This window comes from Myodes glareolus, chromosome 4, assembly GCF_982192425.1.
Source record: "Myodes glareolus chromosome 4, mMyoGla1.1, whole genome shotgun sequence".
Lineage (NCBI taxonomy): Eukaryota > Metazoa > Chordata > Mammalia > Rodentia > Cricetidae > Myodes > Myodes glareolus.
Window position 1 is genome coordinate 84,780,393 of NC_142029.1, and position 19,831 is coordinate 84,800,223.

General features: G+C 42.5%; 1 protein-coding gene across 2 annotated transcripts in view; it reads right to left on the reverse strand.

Moving 5' to 3' along the window:
• The window catches only part of LOC146894692 (uncharacterized), a 55,010-nt gene that overhangs the window by 7,617 nt on the left and 27,562 nt on the right, over nt 1–19,831 (reverse strand). For both annotated transcript variants that reach the window (XM_087905679.1, XM_087905678.1), the window contains exons 14-20: nt 18,906–18,967; nt 18,105–18,129; nt 13,329–13,442; nt 9,108–9,166; nt 8,295–8,319; nt 3,450–3,500; nt 612–695 (exon numbers count right to left, since the gene is read on the reverse strand). In XM_087905679.1, the coding sequence (XP_087761805.1) occupies nt 619–695; nt 3,450–3,500; nt 8,295–8,319; nt 9,108–9,166; nt 13,329–13,442; nt 18,105–18,129; nt 18,906–18,967 (413 nt within the window). In that variant the 3' untranslated portion in view covers nt 612–618. The remainder of the gene's footprint in view (nt 1–611; nt 696–3,449; nt 3,501–8,294; nt 8,320–9,107; nt 9,167–13,328; nt 13,443–18,104; nt 18,130–18,905; nt 18,968–19,831) is intronic.

Below are 19,831 nucleotides of genomic sequence, written 5' to 3' on the forward strand. Positions count from 1 at the left end.
CCAGCGCCTGCAGAAGAGAAGAGCTCAGAGCTCTCTTGAGTGGAACACACGGGAGTTCCACAGACCTCAGGGGACAATAGAGGTCACAGTCAGACATGACACTGTCACAGGAGAAGATGGGGGTAGTAAATGAGGTTTGGACACGTGTGAGTCTATGGCCCAAGAGAGGTGATGCCCAAGTGTCCAGGCCTTTTAGCCCTATGAATGTCTACCATAGTCCTTAGGTAGGACTGTAAGGCTCACCCTCTGCATCTCGAGTGCTCAATCAAAAATATCTGAAAAGAAGGCCAAAGCTGGACCAAAAGCCTATATCTCTCAACAGTCACTCCGTCTGAGGCTCCGAGATGGACAGGCAGTTCTCTAACTCCCTTACCTGGTACCCATCCATATCCCTTAAGAGTAAGGAGCACAGGCTGCAAAGGAGGTGAAAGTAAGTTCAGTGCTCCCCTCCCAGCTCCACAGTGAGCAGAGCACGGGCGAGAATCACTCTGTTCTCTCTTCATGTGTGCCCTTTAAAGTGGGACTATAAGGACAGAAAGAACCTGCGTGTGGTTCTACATGTATGGACAGACCAGAAAGAGATTTCCCATTGAACCTGACGCACTACTAACCATTAGCTCACTCTGGATTGCTCGTGCTTATTGTGCTGGCTACATCATCTTCTGATTCACCGAGTTCACTTTCATCAACGCTGTCTGCAATAAAGTCATTACAGAAAGAAACTTACACACATCATTGCCTCTAGTAGGGGAAGCCACACTGCTTAACAAAAGGACTACCTCAGCTTTTTTTTTTTATTCATATCATTCAATGTGAATTAAAATGGGTGTTAAAATACATCGTAAAATCCTGTGGCTGCAGTCATACTAAAGACTACAAAATGTACACTTCACATACTAAAAATATTACAAACATTATATATTTATCAATGTGATGCAAAATAACATATGAGTACTCTAAATAACTCAAAGGAATCCTAGAAGAAGCTCTCTTGGGTCAGGGAAATAATGATGTAAGTTACAAAACAATCCTACACTAGTTCAGAAATATGAATAATAAAATGGTTATTCATTTAAGGGAAAAACTTACAGATCACTGTCCTAGACAACAGTCCTCTGTGCTAACAAGAACAGAGTCTAGCAGCCAAAGCAGGAAGAGAGCAGGCACACAATTACCACTGCTTTTACAGTACAAGAGACCATGCCCAAGTGGGCTGTATCTTAAAGGCTGTTGACTGGAGGAGCAGAATGTGCTCCCACAGCAGGAAAATATTGAAATAAGTGTTATAATTAAAAGACAAATGTCTATCAGTTCTTCAGGCCATTTCCAAATCAGGAAAATGGACACTATTTTAAAAATCAGACAAACCTCTTTTTTTTCCATCACAGATCAAATTAAACATATACATTGCATTTGTAAACCACATATGGCTTTATTTTTAATTGTCTTCATATTATTATTAATAATATAATTATTATTCTACCTATGTATGTACTTGTAGTATCTGAGTACATGCCACGGCACATGTGTGGGGTTCAGAAGATAAATTGGAGGAGATGGTTCTCTCTCTCCCCTTTATGAAGGCTCCAGGAATCAAACTCAGGTCAGCAGTTAAAAAAGGTAAGTAAATTTGCTAATGGAGCCATCTCACCAGACATAGCATAGACAATTTAAATCTTATAGACTACACATTATTCTAGAAAAAGGAATATACCACCAAGCACCTGATGTAATCATATTGATGTATTCATGCTTTGTGATATAGTAATAGCTTATTGGAGAGTGAGTAATACTTACATTAGTATTTTTATAAAACAACCACTACATTATTTATTTCTCCCTTTGGTTTTCCTTTACAATGGCACCATTTGTATTTACTGCATAAAGTATCTGTCCATGTCTAGACCAGCAACCCCATATTAAGGTGAGCAAGAATGGTGATTCCGCCCCTGCTCAACACTCTGGTTTGGTAACAAAGTTCCACACGAGAGTTTGCACAAGAGTGAGGCATTATGTAAATACTGAGCACTACTCTGAGTAGTTACCTGTTTCCGTCCCAGGGTGTGTAGCTCACACAGCCTCAAAACTTCTAGATGACACTTACACTGCCTTTACACATCATTAAAGGATCTCCATTCCTAAATGGCTTTAGGACAGGGTGAGGAGTGATCTGGTGCTCATGGGGTGTGGTTTCCTAAATGGTGAGTCTCAATTCTCCATAGCAGCATTGGTTCTTGCTTTGAGCTTTTCTCATCACCATGGTGATGCCATCAGGATTTCTGTAGCAACCTGCCCTGGCTATGTTACCTCAAACTCTCTGCATCCATATTGACTTTGGAAATCCAGAAATGTGCAGACTCCAGAACCTCTTATCTGGCTAATGATCACAGTTTAGAGCCTCCAAATCTGTATCCGCACATCCGCACCCACATCGGGCCTTTCACAGAACAGCACTCGGTGCTTTCATTGACTCTTCACTGTGTCTCTTCCATTCCACACGGGGAATGCAGATCTGAATGAAGATGGACACACATCTGTGCTCTTCCTGAGTGACTGACACACAAAGCATGGGAGGCAAATGCTGAGGGCCTTAGTAATTGACAGAATGGTCTGCCACAGACCTCACATGGTCTCACAGGAAGCCTACCTAAGTCTCTAAAGTGATTGCTCTTGGCTACACCCTGCTTATCATGACAGCAATGTCCTCTCACACAGAGCTGGATTGGACTGAGTCAAGAGCTTTAAAACAATTCCTATGTTTGCCTTAGTGCGTACTCAGTGTCCACGTCCTAAGGAAGGTCAGGAATCTTCTCCACAGTGTTCTAATTGTATAACCATGGTGAATAGTGCCTCTCTGAATGACAAGAGCTCAGAATTCTGGGAAGATTAGCACTGTATATAAAATGTCTCCTACTGTTAGGCCTGGAAAACATACCATCTTGCATTATTAATGCCTCACAAATATGAGGGTTTCCCCCTTTAGTCACTGATCAGTTTGTAGGAGCAGAAGCTTTGTAAGTGAAGTCGTGAGTGAGTGAGTATTAGTGACAGGCACAGCCACAGCAAAGACCAAGGCCTTGGCCCAGAAGAAATTGGCAAATCCTTTCTCCCACGTGGGCTGGGCTGGAAGTTGGCAAAGCCTTCCTCTGGTCCAAGTGTGAGTGTTTACTGATGACTGGTCAGTGTGTACAAAAACTAGCAGCTGCATCTTCCTCCTCCAGATGTTTACAGCGTGAGGCTGCTTGCCTATGGAGACCTCCTGCCAGACAGCAGCCAGGCTTTCCCCCCTCTCCTGTACAGTATCTAACAATAACACTGAGATTTCAAGTTGCAAGAGTTAGTAGATGCCCTACATCAGAGCATCTGCCTCCCAAGCAGAAGGAATAACCTGACTCCTCTCACTGGGTTTGACCTGAAATGCCACTGATTACCATTAATGTGTTACCTACTTCTCTCATAGGTCAGGTCATCCTCAGAGATGTCATTCACACCGTCAATACCTGGAAGAAAGTCAATGGAGAGAGTGGCTCACACCCTGGTGCCTGTAGTTAGTGAAACCACACAGCCTCACACAAGAGCAGACAGTTTTCCTTTGGTCCTCACCATGCAGTGAGAACCACAATAGATGTTGAAAAGCGCATTAGGTTCTGAGGTCTACAAATGAGTGAAGGAAATGGATGCACCACAATAAAAATATATGACATCTGCATTCTTTTCACGGAGGAGATGCAGTACAATCCACAGCTCTGTGAATAACTCATACTAATTACTGAATTTCCACAGTACCCTCAGTGGGACAGGCTTTAATTGATGCAAACAGTACGACTATTTTTGGTTCTTTGTTGTCCTTTGGGATTTGATGCCTTCAAAACCCAGTCTTGGCAGAGGATACAATGGAGGGGTAAGTGTGTTCCTGACCGCCACACAAGTCCGGAAAGGGAACACACAATCTTCCCGCCATCCTTATCTCCCTGGCTACTCCAAAGGGGCGGCTTCCCCCAGCTAAACCCCCTCTCCTCCTACGCCATCCCGGCTTTCTGCCTGGAACCCCTACCCTTCCTCTCTCCCTTTTTCGGGGCTTAAATTCCTCCAACTCAGCCTAGGTGGGCACTGAGGCCAGGACAGGCGGTGAGTGCAAACGGGAGGGAGTTCCTTTGTTTTAATAGCCTGCCTGAAGCAAGGTAGGACTGCAGGCAAAGTGATTCCTGGATAGCAAGGGGCACTAAGGTAGCAGAAGACCCAGCGGAGGGAAGAGCCATTGGAGAGCATCTGAAGGAAGAGATGGGCAGGCGCCAAGGCAAGAATTCCTCCAACAATATGAAAAACAACATGAAAACACCAGATTCCAGCGATCTTACGACAGAAGGACTTGAACACCCTATTCCAGAAGAAGTGGAAAACAGTGTCATTATGAAAGCAATAGAGTCTCTTAAACAGGGTATGAATAACTCACTTAAAGAAATAGAAGAGAAATATAACAAAAAATGGAAGAAATGAGTAAAGAAATGGAAGAGAAATATAACAAAAAGTTTGAAAAAATGAGTAAATTCGTAAATGATACCCTGGGAAACCAAGAAAAAACAATCAAACAGGTAATGGAATCAATTCAAGAATTGAAAACTGAAATGGAGGCAGTGAAGAAAACACAAACCGAGGGCCGGCTGGATATGGAAAATCTAGGTAAACAAACAGAGACTTCAGGAACAAGCATAACCAATAGAATACAAGAGATAGAAGAACGAATCTCAGATTATGAAGACACCATAGAGAAAATAAACACTCTGACCAAAGAAAACAGCAAATTCAACAAATTCTCATCACAAAACATTCAGGAAATATGGGACATAATAAAAAAAACCAAATCTAAGAATAATAGGAATAGAAGAAGGAGAAGAATTGCAGACTAAAGGTCCAGAAAATATATTCAACAAAATTATAGAAGAAAACTTTCCCATCCTAAAAAACGTATTCCTATGAAGATTCAAGAAGCATACAGAACGCCGAATAGACTGGATCAGAAAAAAACATCCCCTCACCATATAATAATCAAAACACAAAGCATCCAGATTAAAGAAAGGATATTAAGAGCTGCAAAGGAAAAAGGTCAAGTAACCTATAAAGATCCTTCAGCTGGTGATGGATGGAGATGGAGACGGAGACCCACATTGGAACACTGGACTTAACTCCCTAGGTCCAAACGAGAAGCAGAAGGAAAGAGAACGTGAGCAAGGAAGGCAAGATCAGAGGGAACCTCCATCCGACGATAGATGGCGATACAGATGGAGACCCACATTGGAGCACCGGACCGAGTCCCCAAAGGTCCAAACGAGGAGCAGAAGGAGGAAGAACATGAGGAAGGAGATCGGGACCGCGAGGGGTGCGATCACCCACTGATACAAGGGGACTGATCTAATGAGAGTTCACCAAGGCCAGTTGTCTGGGATTGAGCGAGCACGTAATCCAGCCAGATTCTCTGATTGAGGTCGGATTCTCTGAATGTGGCTGGCCCTGAGTCTTTCTGAAAAGCCATCGACAATGACACTGGGACTTGTTTCCTCTGCATATACTGGATTTTTGGGATCCAGTCTGTTTGGATGCTCACCTTCCTGGACCTGGAGGGAGGGGGGAGGAGCTTGGACTGCCCGCAGGGCAGGAGACCCAGACTGCTATTGGGGATGGAGAGGGAGGAGGGAAGGGAGTGGGGGGAGTGGGAGGGTGTTGGGAGGAGGGGCGGAAATGGAGACTTTTGTATTTTAATAAACTTTGAGGAAAAAAAGAAAAAAAACAGTCTTTTCAAGGTTTTAAAAACTGCAATACAGTCGCAGCAAAAACAATTATGTCAGCTGAACTGCATTTTAAAAATTGAAAAACCACTAATTGTTGTGTTTAAACATTTACCCTATTTATATGATTCCAAAGTTTTGAAGATCACAGTCCTCAATGAACACTTACATAGGTCTGTGCATAGGTAAGGTCTCAGTTCATGTGCATGACATAGTGTTCATAGAAGGGTAGTGTGTCAGAATGAGCAGCACACAAATCACTTTGAAACTCCATGTGAACACAGTGAAAATGAGTGCAGTTTCTCAATTCTGAATTCTGAACAATATGGCACTGGAGGTCTCCTAAGCGCTCCATTAAGTTTAATGACTCTGGAAAAGAAAATGAACGTAGACCCTTAGAGAATAACATGAGGTCTACACAGTGCTCCATTGTCTTTGGTGAATGCTAGAAGAATCCGATAGAAAGCAATGTTGGGACAAGAGATAGTGGCTGTGGCTGCATGGGCTCAGAACAGTGGCCAGTGGATGTTACTTTTCATTGTTTAGCTAATCATTTCATTTTGTAACTCATACACAGCAGGTAATATCACCTTCAGTGTGTGGGATGGGGCTGGTAAGGGGCTATCTGTACTTAATAGTTCTGACCTAAGGGCACTGTCTTAGCTTTCCTCATAAACATGTGACCAAATTACCAAACATTCCCTGCAAATAGGGAGATGCATTTTTAAGTCCCTGATACCAGAAGAGACCAATTCTTCCCAAAGAAGTAGCATCACGGTCTTCGGTGAGTGGAAGTGTGTAGATTCCTCTGCCACTACCTTCATCCTGCCAGCTGGCAGTCTGTGACTGTTTCTAATGATCAGACAACCAGGCTGGTGAGAGGCTGCACAGTGACACAGGCTCCAAGCCACCCTAAAGCAGCTCTCAAGAGAGAGTTGAGGGGAAAAAGGTCCTTTTCCTCCGTTGACACAGCCTGCTTAAGACTTCCACCTCACCTGACAGAGCAGAGACCTAATGCTTTGGTGATTTAATGGGCTGTGTCTGTTCACACAACATTGGTGACAACCTCCCTCAGCACTGTCTGTGAAGCCTAGACAAGACCATGCCAAGGAGGAGAAGGGGCTTCACCAACTACGTTTGCACCTTCCCTGGTCACTGCTTCCTCTGCAAAGTCCAGTCTGCACTCTACAAACTCATCTATCCTGCTGGGCGGTGGTGGAATACACCTTTAATCCCAGCACTCTGGAGGCAGGAGGACCTCTGAGTTTGAGGCCAGCCTGGTCTACAAAGTAAGTTACAGGACAGCCAGGCTACACAGAGAAACCCTGTCTCAAACAAAGCAAAACAGAAAGATGTACAGTCCTATCTCCCTTAACTAAAAACCTCCATGGCTAACACCTGTAGACATAAACGCACCCTGAGCTGCTGCCATTTTAGAAATCATGATATGCAGTACTGACCAGATCCACTGAGCACATGGGCTCCCTGTGCTCTCATCAGTCAACATGGGGACTGATCGTCAGTGAGGGCAAGTACTTTTGGGGGACAGAGTCCAGTTCATCCAGAAAAGTGAAAAGAATGACTGAGACCAGTTAGTAACTTAGTGTCGACTGGAGTTCTTAGTAGATAGCATCCCTACACTGTGTAGGCTTTGGAGTCATGGTAATGGTTGCTATCATGCTAAAGTATCTCAACAGTAGCTTTTGAATCCGCCATGTTGAAAGAAAATCCAATTATGAGACACATCTCTGTGTTTTCTAATGTCAAGTTTCCTATTTTCAGAACGATAAGGCTAGATATTGTGGTGGCGGCGGCACTGGCAGTAGTGGTTGTGGTGGCGGTGATGGTGTCGTGAGAGCAATAACCACTGTTTTCAGGCACTGTCTCATGGCACAGTCCAGACTGCTCAGGACATGCCCAAAACTGATGACATTAAACTCTTAACATCCTTGATCCCCTTCTGGAATACCTGGAATACTAACTAGAAACCTGTGAGCCAACACCCTAACTACTGCAGACACAAGACCCAGGGCCTTCTGAACGACAGTCTTGTATTTCAACAATCGAGTTAACAAACAAACAAACAAACAAACAAACAAAAAACGAAAGAACCACAGCACATCTGAGCTTCCTCTGTCTTTCTCAGTTGTGAACGTCTGCAGCCTGATGCACAGAAGCCGCCTGCAGTTCTCCACCATTGGAGCAGCCTCTGATTTTTGTTCATTTACAAAATTGACTTTGAAAATTAAGTTGAGTAATTGGGTTAGTTTATAGTTGAAAACACATGAACATTTCTTGATACTCAAATCTCCAGGCAACTAAGGCAAATGAGGGAACTTCACACACATGGCCATAGTGTGTCTCTTGGGATATCAGTAGTTGTTTAAACTAAATTCACAAATTCATTGCCAGAAGGTGGCTTTGAAAGGTGGGTAACTAGACAAAGACAATCACTGTAGGCAGAGTTCTTATCTACAGTGTGTCCTACGACAGCCGTTCCAGGATACATACCACATGTGCACTTCCTTGACTGGACCTGCAATATAGAGAAGACACTCTTAGGCTGCGATCATACTAAGTTATGTTTGCACAGATCTTTGGTTTTTCTAGAACTCAGGGGAATGGTAAACAGGAGTGACAAGAGTGGCAAGTCAAAGATCCTATTAGTATGTTGTGTGATACTGTAACAAAACACCCGAGGCTGGGTACTGTGCAAAAGAAATAAGTAGTTTTGATACCTTTGCCCAGTTAGCCTGCATTAGACAAACTCCTCTTTGTTCTCTACTAACAGTTTCTGTATTTGAAATAAGGAAGGAGCTTATTTAAAATGTGGCAGAGAAATCGCATGACGAACTGGTACTGTGAGATGACCCCCTTCTAAGGAGTGCCTCTGCAGCCCCATCATCTGCTCTAACTTCATGCTTCAAAGGTCTCACCACCTCAATGTCCCTTAATGCACTTCAGAAACTTTTGCCTCATCAATATTTGGGGAAACACATTCCATCTGTGTTAACCTATGACAGCCCAGAAGAAAGACAAGGGGACACTCACACAAGAAACACGAATTTTTCCTATACAATATGCCTGTCAGTTTCTTATACATGTTTTCATCTAAACCAGAAATTGTGAGAAGAAAAGGTCCTGACAGGCGCTATGGAACCTGACGTGATTTCCAATGTCCTCTCATGCTTGTGTCCTCTTCCTGTGTAAACACTCTAATATCTATAGTATGTGAGCAGTTTTATTATTGAGACCCAATGTTCATAAAAATGAAATATTGTGAAAGTAACATTTCTATGTTACAAAAAGGCAAAGGCAACTTACCGCAACCAACAATGGTTTCGCCCCTTGAGAAGTCTTCATCTGGACCTCCTCACATAAGTCTAGGGGTCAGAAAATAACTTTCAGATCATGGTACCACTTGTTATATGTCAAAGTCTATTAGCTTGATATGCAGAAAGGACTATGGATGTGGTCTATATGTCTAGTCTTGGTGATGTAGTTGAAAAGGAACATGTTTGCGCTTCTCCTGAACTATCCTCACACCTGGGGTTAGGAAATCAAGGGAAGATCACAAGAGATAGGAGGAAAGGAATTTTCGTCATTCTAAATAATGGTAATTAAAGTAATATCAAGTTGGCATTAGACATTTTGGATTGATATTAAGGTTGCTTATATGCCTGCTTGGCACAAACTAGAATCACATGAGTAGGAAGCCTCACCTAAAGAATTGTCTCAATTGCTTTAATTGATGCTAGGAGACCCCCTGCCCCGACTCAGGCAGCCTCTTTTCATAGCAGTCTGGATACAAAGGCATATGGCAGGAGGAAGGCAGTGTGGTTATTTAGCTTCCTCATTACCACCATGTTGATGTACCTGTTGATGCGTTGTTGATTCAATCCCTGAGACAGAACCAGTGTTTCCAGGTTTCTATCTATAACAAGGACCAATGCTCTCTAGAAAGTTTTCAGCTTTTTATATGCATATGTGTTATATATATATATATATGTGTGTGTGTGTGTGTGTGTGTGTGTATACTCATACATACAAACATATATATGCATATATATTCATTCCATTGGTTCTGTTTTTCTAGAAAACTTTGACTGTGGTACCATGAGTGATTTAGGAAAAATAATTGTAAAAGTGAACTTTCTAATGGACTTGGAATTACCTGTAGCTGGTTGTCCCAAGGTAGAACCAATGGCTTCTAACGAATATTGGGAAGTGTTGAGAGCAAGCCATTAAGCATGGACATGCTGACATGTGCTCATGGTCTCTGCTTCAGTTTCTGCCTACAGTTTCCTGTCTGTGCTCTTGCCATGAGTTTCATCTGTGAGGACCTGTTACCTGGAAATGTAAGCTAAACAAACTCTTTTCCTCCCCAACCTGCTTCTGGCATTGGAGTTAATCACAGCAACAGAGAACAAACTGGGACAATTGGGCAAGTACTACAATAAATGTCAGGCTAACTGCAAATTTCTATCACTTCTTCTGGTCATTTTCAAACCAAGACAAATGAGGCTACTTTCTAAGTGTCTGTGAAACGTCATTTAACCGTCACAGACTATGTTACTATATCCTGTATTCATTAACCATATGCAACTTTAGCTTTAAAGTGTTGCTGTTGTTATTATGCATGTGTGGTGGTATATGCAATAGCATATGTGGGGGATTCAGGGGGAAGCTTTGGGGTGTTGCTTCTTTTCTTCAATTTTTATGTGGGTTCTTGGAATCAAACTCAGGCCATAAGCCTTCGAAGGGAAACATGTTTATCCAGCAACTGTCTCATTAACCCTGGCAGGTAGGAGTTTAGTTTTAGCATATACATCATTCAAGGGATAGAATGTAGCATCCATGAGATGTAATGGAACTCAAGTGTTCACTCTTTGATATACAATCATATCTCATTGAGTTTTGCGACATACTGATAACATTGCATTTCAAAGTAACTGTGATACATCAGTTGTTTCTCCATCTGGTTTTCCTTTGCTGTGCTATTATTTGTGTTCTTTTTGTGCAGTAGCTGCCCAGGTTCACTCCAGCTGACTCAAACTAAGGTGATGAAGAATGGTGATCTGGCAGTCATGGGCCATTGAGAATAGGTAAGAGGGCTCCATATGAGACTTTCCTCAAGGATGAATCATTATATTAATACCAAACTGATACTCAATTATTATATGTCCCTATCCCAGGGTGTTCAATTAACAGACCTTCATAACTTCTATGGTGACACATGGACTTCGAATATCAGTAATGGATACCCCCAATCCTAAGAGGCTTCAGGGCAGGCATAGGCAGTGATCCAGGAATCACAATGTGAACATCACAAATGGTCAGACTCAACCATCCTTACCACATTTGGTTATTTCTATGTGTTTTTTTTTTAACATTAGGGTTCTTTTTTTTAATATTTATTTATTTATTTTGTATACACTATTCTGTCTGTGTGTATGCCTCAGTCCAGAAGAGGGCACCAGACCCCATTACAGATGGTTGTGAGCTACCATGTGGTTGCTGGGAATTGAACTCAGGACCTTTGGAAGAGCAGGCAGTGCTCTTAACCACTGAGCCATCTCTCCAGCCCCCATAGTCAGTTATTTCTTTGTACTTAGCATTTATTGTCTTGATGAGCAGTGGTGGCGCACACCTTTAATCCCAGTACTCGGGAGATAGAGGCAGGCAGATCTCTGTTGAGTTTGAGGCCAGCCTGGTCTGCAAGAGTTAGTTCCAGGACAGTCTCCAAAGCTACAGAGAAACCCTGTCTCAAAAAAAACAAAAACAACAATAACAACAAAAAAAGAATTTATTGTCTTCCTTTGTGGAAAAAGGATGACAAAGAAGCAATAAAATAAAGTGGGTCCTTGTATTTATAAGTAGACTCCACATCACGTGACATGGCATGGCCAATCTACATAGCTAGGTGACCCCTGGATGAATGGTATGCAGGTGTTGCTGCATGCGGAGACTTTGGAGTTTAGGGGTGCGAGGCTATCCTGAGGTAGTGGGTCATTAGTGCCAACATTCAGGGTTTGGAGCCCAGTTCAATTTCTGTTCTCTTGTATCCCTGGTATGGATGCAATATGACAAATGATCTCCTACAAATGGGGTCACCCACACCTTCCCACCAGCTGCCAAGGTATTCTCAAACATCATAGAACGATCCCCTTCCATGAGTCATGCCTTTCTTCAGTGATCCTTCTTGGGTCAGATCAAGGGAGGAAACTAATGTGGGAGTCCCCTCTGTGTGCTGTGATTACCATTAATGAATAAAGAAAACAGCCTTGGTCTGTTGGTAGAGCAGAACTTAGGTAGGCGGGGAAGACGAAACTGAATGTGGGGGAAAAGGAGGACGAATAGAGATGCCATGGAGCCGCCAGAGTCAGACATGTCGAATCTTTGCTGGTAAGCCACCGCTGCGCGGTGATATACAGATTAATAGAAATGGCTTAAATCAATATAAAAATTTGGCAGTAAGAAGCTAAAACTAACAGGCCAAGTAGTGACACAAATAATACAGTTTCTTGTAGGCCCATATTTCTATATGATATGGCAGCCAGGCTCTCAAGCCATAGTTCATACCTGTAATGATCACGAACCCTTCCAGACAGGCTGTCACTAACCTAACAAAGGGTCAGGATGTTGTTTTGCTCCTTTCTTTGTAATTTGGAGGATGCATGAATAGGGATGCTAATTCAGCCTACATAACTGAGCTAGCATACTGAGCAGGAAGGTGTGACAGCAGGGACAGGTAGATGTGGACATGACTAAAAGCCATTCACCTAGTTACCTAGGAAACAGAATGCTAATGAATTTCCCCCTCAGTTTACATTTTTGGTATAAAGGATGTTTGAAGAATAAACAAGAGGAATTTTCAGGATGTGGACTCAGGATTTCATGAGGGATCATGGAGAATTCCTCTCCCAATAAAGCCATGTGAGTTGTGTTTTTATTCCTGTGCCTCCACACCAGTCCAGAGAAATAACTTAGGGCCTGGACTGCTACCGGACCCAGACAATTCCTGTGTGATTATTTCATTTCTGGGCAGCTGTGACAAGCAAGCGGCTCTCTGATCCTACAGAAAACAATGAATGATTCCGTGAGAGACTCATCATGGCTCCTGTCTGTTTAGAAGGACTCACACTGCATCTGACCAGGATGCCATGACCTACAGGGATAACATGGTCTTTGTTTTTCAGGCTGGCCAAACTAGACAAGTCATTCTCAGCCTCGTTGTCATCGACACCATGACTAAAAGAAAGGCCAGGGGAGAGTGGATGACACATAGTGACTGCCATGTGTGAAGCCACACGGCCTCACAAAGACCAGCTCTGCTTTCCCTTGGTTCATATCATGCCATCAGAACCAAAATCGGCATTTCAATGTGGTTTTATGCTCTGTGGTTGTCGTTCTACTGGTGAACTAGAGAAATTAACAATTCTCATTTTGAAACTACTGCAAGACATCTTCATTCTTTTTATAGCAGATACTATATAATCTACAACTACTGATAATAACTAATTAATTATCAAATTTCCACAGTACCATCAGCAGTGCCGCAGGCTTTTTCTGCTGTAGTCACCAATGCGGGTTCAGATCTTTCAGCGTTTCTCTCAGTAACGCAGCATCGAACACAAAGTTTTTTCAAAACAGCAATAACTGTAACACATTCCCCCCCCCCAAAAAAACATTTAGTTCCACTGAATTCATGATAAAACAAAAAGCACACAAACAAGAACCTAATGACCGTTCCTTGTTTAACATTTGATCTCATTATTAGTGAGCACACTCATCTGACTCAGAACACACTTCTGGAAAATCATGGAAATCGGTGTCCACTTAATAGAGATATGACATGGTGAGTGTAGGTGAGGTTACAACTCATGAGGATGAGACAGGATCAGCACATGACAAGAGATGTGACCGTGTGAGATGGCCAGCATCCCAGTCACTCTCAGAGCCATGTGAACACACTGCTCAGTTCTGTGTTCTGACATTTGACACCAGTTTCCTAAGAACTCACATGATCCCTAACACAGCTGAAAAGGCAAATGGAGGGAGAGCCCTGATGGCAAGCACTGGTGCCACGAAGGAGCTCTGCGGTGTTTGCTGACACCAGAACCACCAGCGGGGTGGTGATGGTCAGAACCAGAGACGGTGTCAGGATGCCTTCTGGGAAGAGCATATGATTGTTTCTTTTTTTATTCACACAGCTTAGCTTTTTAAAGTTCACGGACATATTTGTATCACCTTCACAGACAGGCGCTAGAGAAGGGGGCAACCAGCATCTCCTACTTTTGACCTCAGGCACTGTATTAGTTACCTACTGAGGACACTGTGCCCATGCAGATGACAGATAATGCAATCTGACAGATGTTTTACTTTTCCATCCCTACTACAAAACGTCACCATCCCTACCAAAGAAGTGGTGTAAGGGACCACGGTCATTTACGTGTATGACACTCCTTCACTACACTGCTCACGGTCAGTGAGTCATGGTCAGCTCCTCTCAGTGAAACATCCCGGCATTGTCTTGTGGTGCGGGAGAATTGTCTGTATTCTGTCAATCATATTTTAATAAAATGCTGATTGGCCAGGCAGGCAGTATAGGCGGGAAAGCCAGACAGGAAGTAGGGGTGGAGCAATGAAAACAGGAGTATCCTGGAAAGCAGGAAGCCATTCCTTGACTCCTGCGCAGACCACCGAAGAGGCAGCATGTAACTTGCCCAGCAGAGAAAGGTACGGAGCCATTATGGCTAACACAGATGAGAATAATGGGTTAATATAAGTTATAAGAGTTAACAAGTAGCCTGACCTAATGAGCCAATCAGTTTATAACCTTATGGAGTCTTGTGTGTGATTTTCTTTGTTGCTTGCCGGCTGTTGGGGTACTGGGAGGGACAGAAACCCCAACAAGCCAGCCCTCATACTACATATGGCGCCCAGACGTGGATAACTGAATCCACAGAAAGCTTGAGAAAGCTTGGGAAAGAATAGAGTAAATCATGCTTTCTTGGTAGCAGCAATATCTTAGGTCTGCTGTGCTTGCTAGAGGCAAGCAAATGCTCTCATCTAAGGGAGGCTTCCTGACTCAGCTTTAGCTGCAAAACTCTGCAGCTCTTTGAGGTCCTGCCACGAAATACTTAAATGGTGTTGATGAAAAGCTGAATGCATGCTTTTTTGGTTTTCAGCCGTAGCAGGAGAAAAGCTGCGCTGTTTTAAAATGCTGTCTTTCTGGGCTGCCCTGCCAGGGCAATCTCTGACTGTTTCAGGCAGGCAGTCCGATTGAGTGTGGTCTGTGAGCAGAATGCTGCAGCTTGCTTGCTAGCAGGGACCTTGAAATGCCACAGAGTTGTGGCAATAAAAATGGCTTCAGCAGTACCTCTGCCATGAGGCTGGAAAGCTAAGAAATGGCCTAGATCCAGCCGTCAAAGCCACGGTTTTAGGCTCATATGGTCAGAAAAAGAGAGATATATAGTAAAAGAAAGATTCAAAGTTGAAGAAAACCTCTAAATGGTTTACAGTGTGTTAAAAATATATGCAGGTTTAAAGTTAAAGTTCTTAAAGTTAAAAGGAAAGAAAGAGAGTAGTTGGGTGTGATGGTACACACCTTTAATCCCAATGCCTGGGAGGCAGAGGCATATTGACCTCTGAGACTTTAAGGGACAGAGGTAGTTGACCTCTGTGACTTCAAGGTGTGGTAGCACACACCTTTAATCCCAATGCCTGGGAGGCAGAGACACGTGGATCTCTGTGAGTTCAAGGTGTGGTAGCAAACACCTTTGAGCCCAGTACTGGGGAGGCAGAGACAGAAGGATCTCTGTGAGTTCAAGGACAGCCTGGTCTACAGTGTTATTCCAGGACAAAGATATACAGAGAACCTGTCTCAAAAAGTAAAAGTAAAAATAAAAGAAATAGAGTTTAAAATAAAGATGGAGAATACACAGAGAATCTTGATACTGTATGTTATTATGCTCTCTTTGAATTGTTTGAATGCTGAGGAAGGAGCAACAGCTGCTGAAAGACTTTTGTTTATAAATGCTGCTGAACTAACCCAAGATAGGTATTTTGAAAATACCTTGGCTTCAAAATTGAAGTCAAAAGGTATGTTAATTTGGAGAAGAGATTTTGCTTTTGTTTCCACAGAAAACGAGAGGCTTTGGATTTATTCAGAGTTAAGAAAAATCACCTTTGACCAAGGGAGGCCACCTGAAAAATCTCCGACAGGAATAGATGGCCCAGATGTCTGTTTTACATCCAGAACAAATTCAAGACTACTGCCTGAGATGATCAAGACTCACAGGATACTCCAGTCAGGACTTGATTATAACTCTAAATTTTCTTTAGGTCCCCATAAGATCATCAGCGTCCTCAACCAGCAGGAAGTAGCCTGAAATACTACGCCCATATTCCCAACAAATGGACTATGGGTATTTTTCTTTGTTTAAAAAAAAAGAGGGAAATGGTGCGGGAGAATTGTCTGTATTCTGTCAATCATATTTTAATAAAATGCTGATTGGCCAGGCAGGCAGTATAGGCGGGAAAGCCAGACAGGAAGTAGGGGTGGAGCAATGAAAACAGGAGTATCCTGGAAAGCAGGAAGCCATTCCTTGACTCCTGCGCAGACCACCGAAGAGGCAGCATGTAACTTGCCCAGCAGAGAAAGGTACGGAGCCATTATGGCTAACATAGATGAGAATAATGGGTTAATATAAGTTATAAGAGTTAACAAGTAGCCTGACCTAATGAGCCAATCAGTTTATAACCTTATGGAGTCTTGTGTGTGATTTTCTTTGTTGCTTGCCAGCTGTTGGGGTACTGGGAGGGACAGAAACCCCAACAAGCCAGCCCTCATACTACAGTCTTGGCCTACGCTGGCTAAGCACTGCCAGCAATAGAAGATGAGATTAAGTTCCTAACAGCCAGGTGGCCCCTCTAGAGCACTGGATTAACAAACCTAAGTTGTGTCCACATCTCACGTTAAGCATGGCTGAATATCAAACCCAGAGACTTCCCGGTATTCCAGTGACTGAGGAGAAACACAAAACCAGCACACTTCAGCTGTGTCTGTCTAAATTTCACAGTTGTGAAAAACTGTCACGTGATCCATAGATGCTCTCTATGGTTTTTTATCACTGAGGCAGAAAAGATACTGTTCATATTTTCTACAGGAAGGATTATTTCTGGGTACATTCTGGAATGCTGAAGGGATTCATGTAAAATAATAGCTCATCTCTCCATGGGGACAAAATTTAGCTTATAACTAAAACTGTCACTATTACAGCAAATGTCTGGGAGCACATTTGCTCTTGTACTCCCTCCTTATCCGGCTCAATCACTTCCATCCTATCTTAGCTGGCTCTCCTGCAGCATGGTATATTGAGAAATGAATACACCGTATGTGGCTGTGCTGAGCTTTGAACCAGAGATGTAGGGAAAGCATGACCTCAGAGGCTTTGCACTGACAAAATTGTCATGGGTAATTGGAATAACTTAGAGAGAAAACAAGATATGTTCTGATACGTGAAATCCCAAGGCAACTTGGGTGAATGAGAGAACTACATACACACAACCATGATGTGTCTTTTGGGATATCTGTTGTTATTTACTCAAATTTGCAGTCTCATTGCCGTGAGATTTCTTTGAAAGGAAGAAGAAACTAATATGACCTCAGAGAGCCTGTGGCAGCATGACTATGTAGGTTTAAGCCGGACAGGGTCCTAGACCTGAGAGGGGGAGGTAAACATAGGATCCCATCCCTAACCAGGAAGCTATCTGCAGCTGATGAGCTCTCACAAGGAAAAAGGGGCTATCCCCAGGGGAGTCTCCCTGGGTAGAGCAGCCACACTCCAGGGAGGCCCCATGCACAACAGTAGATGGTCACTGCCAAACAAAGTCAATGGTATTTTTGTAGATTTTTTTTTTTTGTCTCTTACTGCTTTGTATGGGTGGTTTGTTTGTCTGCTTTTTGTTTTGGTTTGGTTTTTTTGTCTATTGATCTTTTGCTTGTATATTAGGTTTCTGATTCTGTGTTTACATGAGATGTGTGTGTTTAACGTGATTTTCCTTTGTTTTATTTACTTTCGTTCTTTTTTGACCCTAACTGATTGTTTTCTAAAGAGGGCATGAAGTTCAATGGGTGGGGAGGTGGAGAGGATTTGAAAAGAAATGGGAGAGGGGAATATGATGATTTCTTAAAAATTAGAAAGGATTTGTAAATAAACAAATAAATAGAAGGGAAGGGAGGTGAGCCAGACAAAGACAGCTGTGCGAGGCTCTTATCTACAGTGTGTCCTAAGAAAGCCGTTCCGGGATACATACTGTATCTGCGCTTCCTCGACTGCACCTGCAATTGAGAGAAAAAACACTTAGGCCCAGATCATCATGAGTTATGTTTGCACAGGTCTTTGGTCTTTGCTGTGACTTAGGAGAGTGGTAATCAGGACTGGGAAGAACAGCCAATTTGAGGATGCTATATTAGTCTGTTATGTGGTACTCTTACAAAACGCCCGAGGCTGGGTACTGTGTGAAATAAGTACATAGTTTTTACACCTTTGCCCAGTGAGCCTGCATTGAACTCACCTCTTTGTTCTCTACTGAGGATTTCCTCAAAGCTTATTTGAAATGTGGCAAAGAAACCGCATGACGAGCTGGTACTGTGAGATGACCCCCTTCTAAGGAGTGCCTCTGCAGCCCCATCATCTGCTCTAACTTCATGCTTCAAAGGTCTCACCACCTCAATGTCTCTTAATGCACTTCATAATCTTTTGCCTCATCAATATTTGGGGAAACATATTCCATCTGTGTTAACCTTAGGACACCCCAGAAGAAAGACAAGGGGACACTCACAGAAGAAACACGAACTTTTCCTATACAATGTGCCTGTCAGTTTCTTATACATGGTTTCATCTAAACAGGAAATTGTGAGAAGAAAAGGTCCTGACAGGCGTTATGGAACCTGACGTGATTTCCAATGTCCTCTCATGCTTGTGTCCTCTTCCTGTGTAAACACTCTAATACCTATAATATTTGAGCAGTTTAGTTATTGAGATCTGATGCCCATAAAAATGAAGTATTTTGAAGGTATCCTTTCTGGGTTACAAAAAGGAAAGGCCATCTTACCGCAACCAAGGCTGGTTCTGATGCTTCTTGTAAGGTCTTCATCTGGACCTCCTCACATGATTCTAGGGGAACAGGAAATAACTTTCAGTTCATGGTACTACTTGCTATTTGTTAAGGGTTTTTATGTTGCTGGGGACAGTGACATGTGAATTTAGTGTTTATGCCTAGTCTTGGTGCATTTAATTAACAAACATAGTTGAAGGACTATAAGACAGTTTTCCCTGTTAGCAAAAGGGAAAAAAAAAAGCAAGAGCTCTACAGAAATAAGAAGAGACTTTTTATTCTCATAAATAAAAGGAGTCTAAGAAACTGTGAAATAATCCACCTTTGATTAGCTTATCACTTAAAGAAATGTTATGTTAAATGTCAGATTTCTATTACTTTCAAGTCTGTCTAGATCTCTTCTAACCTCTTTCAATCACGACAAATCAACATACATGGACTCCATATTCATTTACTATGATCATATTTTTAAAATTTCTTGTTCATTATTGCCTGTGTATACGCATATATAAAGTATATGTATAACTAACCATCAAAGAAATGCAAACAAAACAACTTTGAGATTCTGTCTGACACCTGTAAAAATGGCCACAATCAGAAACACTGATGACAACTTATACTATAGAGGATGTGGGGTAAAGGGAGTTCTCCTGCATTGCTGGTGGGAGTACAGCCGCTTTGGAAATTAGTATAGTGATTTCTCACAAAATTAGAAAACAACCAACCTCAAGACCCGGCAATACCACTTTGGGGTATATACCCAAAGGATGCTCAATCATACCACATGGACAAGTGCTCAACTATGTTCATAACAGTATTATTTTTCATAGCCAGAACCTGGAAACAACCTAAATGCCCCTTGACCTAAGAATGGATAAAAAAAGATGTGCTATATTTTACACAATGGAGAACCACACAGAAGA